This window comes from Dermacentor variabilis, chromosome 5 (genome assembly GCF_050947875.1).
Source record: "Dermacentor variabilis isolate Ectoservices chromosome 5, ASM5094787v1, whole genome shotgun sequence".
Classification (NCBI taxonomy): Eukaryota; Metazoa; Arthropoda; class Arachnida; order Ixodida; family Ixodidae; genus Dermacentor; species Dermacentor variabilis.
The window spans coordinates 83,211,730-83,217,729 of record NC_134572.1 but is presented as its reverse complement, the minus strand read 5'-3'; the positions used below and the strand labels follow the sequence as shown (position 1 = coordinate 83,217,729).

At 42.4% G+C, this 6,000-nt stretch overlaps 1 protein-coding gene across 4 annotated transcripts in view; it reads left to right on the top strand.

Annotated features, from left to right (window-relative positions):
- The first annotated feature begins 946 nt into the window (after positions 1-946).
- Positions 947-6,000, top strand: part of LOC142582895 (histone acetyltransferase KAT7-like) — a 111,204-nt gene continuing 106,150 nt past the window's right edge. For 2 of the 4 annotated variants that reach the window (XM_075693000.1, XM_075693001.1), the window contains exons 1-3: positions 947-1,263; positions 2,587-2,647; positions 3,068-3,311. In XM_075693000.1, coding sequence (XP_075549115.1) covers positions 2,633-2,647; positions 3,068-3,311 — 259 coding nt within the window. In that variant the 5' untranslated portion in view covers positions 947-1,263; positions 2,587-2,632. The remainder of the gene's footprint in view (positions 1,264-2,586; positions 2,648-3,067; positions 3,312-6,000) is intronic. The other 2 variants (XM_075693002.1, XM_075692999.1) reach the window with 1 other exon arrangement.

Sequence of the window (6,000 nt, the reverse complement as noted above, 5' to 3'; positions counted from 1 at the left end):
GCTGCATTGAGGCTTCATTCTATTACGCTCCATTTAGTTATATAAACACTATAGGAACATATTTCACATAGTTCGCTTTCAGCGTTTACCTACCTTTCACCCAAGAAGCCGGTTCGGGACACTCCATTGCGGCGACCGCGCGTAGTGGCGTTCACTGTACGTATTCGGTAAAGAGATAGCGTCTGTAAACGATTCTGTGCTTTCAGTTTGCCCAAGATTACTATTTAGACAGTAAAAACTTCTCTCGTTTCGAAAGTACTTACAGAAATGTCCGGGAGAGCCCGCGCGTGGTGTTTTCGGTGAACGCTGACAGCAAAACCTATGAGGAGCGCGCCGCGTGATCCCTCATACTACGCCAGCGAGGCGCTTCCGATAGATGGCGACTCCGTAACTCCTCGCCGCCAATTTATTTGCACGTGCCTCAGTTAGGTTCGTTATTAAAGGAATTATTTAAATACCACCCTATTAACGCTTTACAAGTCGGCGACCACGGAAGCTTTCTTAGCTGACAGACAAAGTTGGCGCGCGTATTTGTAACTTCTTGTTTCAGCCAATAAAGCAAATGATTTTTTTGTGTGTGTGCAACGAGAATGATGATAGCGGATGATAGTAATGACTTTGGTAAAGCCGATAGACACAAAATCATAAAACCATCCCCTTCCGTAAACCAAAATTTTAGAAAAGCAAAATAAGTAATAAACTTATATTACCAGTGATTAGCAGATAGTTTTCATGCAACTTGTCACAATCTTGAAAACTGAACTTGCGTTGACAAGTAATTTTGAAGTTTTGTTATTAATTTTAACGCAAATTATAAAGAAGGTGCTAGAATATATTGTTATTTTAGTGCGCAATAGCAGAAATTTTTTGTCACAATGTGCTGCTGTTGATTTTACACAAAAGTTTCGATTTTGCTTTTGTACTTCAACACGCAGCAGGGGTCGCCACCTGCAATTTTGCGATGAATTAAAATGAATGATATATTAACAACAAATACTATATTGTATCTCTTGTTTAAGCCGTTTTGTAGAAATTAGTTCGAGCAATAAGGACTCTTTTAATGTTTGTAAACATTTAGGCGTCGTTTTAGGAGGTTTCTGGCCACCTCCGTTGCTGCGCCGCATAGTCATAGACTCACTTAAGCCTATCTGAGCTTCACGCAACGGCGATGAGTGTTGGTGATGTACAGAACCGATCAAACCAGACTAATATTGTAGCTTTTTAACCTTATGAACAAGTAGATGAAGCCTGGATAATTTGACGGTAAGTTACTGTATCTGTGGACATGATAGTGCCGTGGTATACGTTCGTCTGTGATTTATGTTCACTCTTGGTGTAAATAGCAAACGCCTAGAATAGTCTTCATGGCAGAGGTTTTGTTAAAGCTTTGCATGTAGTCGCTGATTGCTTATAATAACCAAATGTGTCGTATATCGTCTTGTGATCGTTCTAAAGTTAGGCTAGTTGGAGGCAATCGCAGCTTGAGAAGGTGTGCTTCCGCATGTTTACCATCTCATGCGCGTCAATCGCGCGTTCCGAGTAACTGGTAGCTCATGTTTAATTGCCCACGCGCTGCAGTATTGTTAGATCAGTTGCGTGTATCACTTATCCATTTGTTAAAGCAGCGCTTGTCCCTTGCGAACGCGGCGCAAATTGCTCTTCGAAGACCGTTACGAGAACATCGGAGATAACGGGCGAAAACCTACTTGTGCCTTTTGTAAACAACCATTACGTCACGCCCAGTTTTGCCAAGAGCAGCGTTCACCTTGTTTGTTGCTGCGTTAAACATCAGCCTAATGCATTGGCTCGTGTGATAATCGGTTGTGTATTCACGCATGAATACCATCTACTTTTTAATGCACTAACGACATCGCATCGCTGAGCTTGCGCGCTCGGCGGAGAAACCGTTTCGCGGCGGAAGTGTGAAACTATGCTGTGTCGTGAATTGCTCTGTGGGTAGCTGTTGCATTCTACGTTCATTCTGAGAACATGTGTCACGGTGAACATTGTCTGTGAAATGTTCGAGTTCCCATTTGCATATGTAGTGCATGTAATGATGTTGATCGAAAACTTAATACACGTTTCCTTCCTGGAAATAGGGATTTCAGTTGTTGTGTATCGTAATGCTGTAATGCGCAAACGAACGTTTGAAATTACGCCTTTAGTAATCCAGCTTCTCGAAATAATATAAGGCTGCATTGAACGCATAGCGCAGTTCATTTGGCGTTCAGATCGCCTTGAGATAGCATACTATAAACACGCGTGCCGTACGGAGATGTCATGCATTCGAGTTTATCAACAGATTGTCTTTGGTTCTGTGACATAGTGTTCAACGATGGTTAGGTTCATCCACGCTAGCCGCGGTTAGTTCAAGCTGCTGTGGCCAGCTTCATTTCGTGTCACCAGCAACAAATAATGCTGAAAACCCAGCAACTAGTAATGGTGAAAGCAGTGCAAATGCATAAAGCTGCCATCCCACAGCGCTTAAGCTGCAAGACGTATATGTGCAGAATTGCATTAGTCTTCATTTTCTGTGATGGTTTTCAAACATTCATTGGTATTCTTACCACCTTTCATTTTGTGCAGATCTCACATGTAGCTTAAGAGACGCACATCTGCAACAAAACACACCATGCCAAAGAGAAGGGTAAGTATACTGTGCTTGCATATGTTTGATGTGATGCACTCTCTGCTGTGATGCATGTCATTATCATGGCACCTGTGAATATTTGCTAATTGGTAGTTGTATTAGTTAGCATTAACTTCGTTAAGCTGAGGCTTTTAGTAGCTGTTACAGGACATGGAAACTTCTATATTGTACAAACAGGTTGTAGTATTAATGACCACTTGCAAGAACTTGCTAGCAACGTGAAGTTGAAAAGTGGCAGCAGTTTGGTCATTCATGGCACCAAGGTGTGAGTATGAAGTGTTCTTTTACCAGATGTGTATTGTCAGATATTGGGATGTGCTCTCAGGACAGCACCCCTGGTGCGATATAAATATACTTTTAATTACAGTGCACATATGTACTTGCGTACACTGTTGCTGACAGTCCAATTTTCTTCAGCGCCAGCTGAAGAGCACGAGCTCGGAGGGGTCTCACTCGGATGAGAGTGAGATGGAGCCGCCCCATGTTGTGACACGGGGCCAATCGCGCAAGTCTTCAGTCACCAGCATGGCTGGCCCTGCCGTTAAAGCTGGTACCCCTGCCCCTGCTGTTTCATCAGGTGGCGCCGCTGCTACTAGTAATGGTGCTGTGCCTGTGACGCCTGTCACACCTCCCCAGACCCCTTCCAAGGAGCCCTCCGAAGGTGAGGAACAAACATTGTTTCTCTCTTTTTTTCTTTTTCTTCCTTTTTTCCCCTTTTATATGACAGTATTACGCATTGTGTTCACTGACGGCAAGCCACAACAATCATGAAGGTGTAACTAGGACAAGATCTCAACAACGGAGGGGACACCGCATGGTGCTGATTATCAGCTTAAGCTTGTTGGAGGAAACAGAAACAGTATATAAAGCATAAGTGTTGCAGGGTTTCAACTGCCTCAGCGCACGCAAAGAATTCTTTTCTGCACTTGGTCCTTGTCCTAGTCGCGCGGTGCAGTCATGCATGTAATGCCTACGGGCGCTGTGGGTATTGTGATAAATACAAATAAATAAATACACAAACTTGTGCAATTCTATGTCTTTCTGGAAGCCTTAGTTTTACCCTGAATCGCATACTTTTTTTATTTTAGGGTCTCTTAACTAGTAATCCTGCTAATAACTTCAGAATTTTGTGCTGCCTTGTTTTAGATTAAATGAATTTTAGAAAACTACAAATATTAACTTTATGGTACCGAATAGCAGTGTGCTTAAGTTCTTGTGTTGGCATAGTACATGAGCTTCAATGCCATCATGGGGGGGAGTAGCTAGTAGAGGTCCCCATTGAGTGTATTCTTTGCATTGTTGCTGCATTGCAGTGATGTTACGGGGGAACAGAAGTTCCTTAAGCATTTATTTGCGGCTGCCCCGTTCATTTTTCATGCACTGAGAAGTCTCATGAAGGGGAGAAGTGTGCATTTTATAATTAGTTCAATAACGTGGCTGTTTGGGCATGTTGGTAAGACATGACAAAAAGTTTTAAGCGCTCAACCAAACCAATCTTTCACCATCCTCGTCTGGTCGTGCGCTTAAAGGTTTTCGTTGTAATTAGTGCTACATTATTGTCAACGTTTTCCTTGCCAGTTGGTGCAACATGTTGCATTTGAACATCAAAAAATGTGAGAACAGAGCTGACAGCAATAGAGAGAGTCATGAATCAAGATTGGCTTTGACTTTTGGCATATGATTCCAATAATAAAGCCGTCTGTTCAGTGTTTTCATTTAAACTGGTAATGTCTTTTTTTTGTAAGAAAGAAAAGGAAGAAAATGCTACGTTTCTGGTGATAATGTATGTTTTAGTATGCATTTCTAAACATTTTTTAGTAATCTCAGCGAATGGGCTTAGTACTTTGTCGGTTTTAATGTTGACAGGTCTCCAGTTAAGATAACTTGTTTTAAGAAGCCTTTTGAGGGTTCCTGAGATACATAGTTGTCATAGACCACCTGTGATACCCTCGAAATCAGGAATTTTTAGGGTCAGTTTCTGGTTTTTGCACTACCGGTAGAGCAGGCTTTTGGCCACCGAGCCGCTGAGAGGTTGGAGTGACAGCCATACTACCGGCAGAAAACAAAAGAAGAACAAGCAGGAAACACTTGTTACGGTCCTGCATCCAATCCTGCCCATGGCTTTCTGTGCTGTGGGTTGTGGCAAATGATAATGTTGGAGCAAACAAATAAGCAACGCTTACACTCCACCAAATCTAAATTCCCCATTTATGTGCATTTGGAAGAATTCATATGGTCAAAGAGTACAAAACAAACATCTTTGCATGACACTGTTTTGTTTTACAGGAACGTTGTCAATAAATGCACACTTGCACAAGCAACAAGCACTTCACAACAGTGCACTGTCCGGTGAAGCGACCGATTGGGCTTGTAAACCTATCTCGCTGGATGCCGCGGCTGACAGCTCGCACTTGAAGTCTAGCTTGAGATAGCTTACTTTTGCGACCACAATTAACATTTGTGCTGTTATGTTGCACTTAAATAAATGCAATTAGTTTTCTTGATCCCTACATTGCAAAGAGCAGGCATGCAAGCCAAGCCACCTTGTTTATATGGTTGGTATGATGCAGCCCGCCTGCGATATGTCCTCACATCGTGGTTCCCAATCTTGCCAGTGATTTAGTTCTTGGCAATGCTTTGCAGAATAAGCACACTTTTGATATGCCTTTGTTCTGTTATCTGCAATTTCGTATCAGAAACAAATTATAGCTGAGTTTTATGCTGCTGTGAGTGGCGATGACACTAGTGAGGACCTGGCTCGCTGGCAGCACTGCCTCTGGAGCAGGAATCATTACAGGTAACCCAAGGTGTGATACACTGGAGCCATTCAGTTGCTCCAGCCATCGCACAATGCTATCTAGGCAATTCTTAGAGTATCAAGTATGACGCCACATCCTGTCAGAACTGATTGAAAATAGTTGGTGTGCAGTTGTTCATACAAAACAAATACCAGACTGTACCGTGTGTTCCCTACTTTTACGCTCGCAAGGTGTTTTTAATGGTGGCAGCTAGTAACGTGCAATGCCAAGGCGTTAATCGTTTATACACTGCAATGTATTATGGCCGAAAGTTTCTTGAAATTCAATTGAAACTTTACTCAGTGTACCATTAAGTACCCGCAGAATTAAAAACTGCCGCCTTTGGTAAGGCTGTCTAGGCTTCTTGCGATGTTTTACTTGTGGAACATTGGCATATCAAGTAGACAGGATTTCTGAATGACCGTACTTCGGATTACTTATTTAAAAAAATGCTGTGCTGTCTCGTTTGTTTATATTCACATATGAAACTCAAACACTTCACTCGCACTCCGTGGTAAGCAGGAAAGTAATTCTTGCTCAGTCATTTCTTGC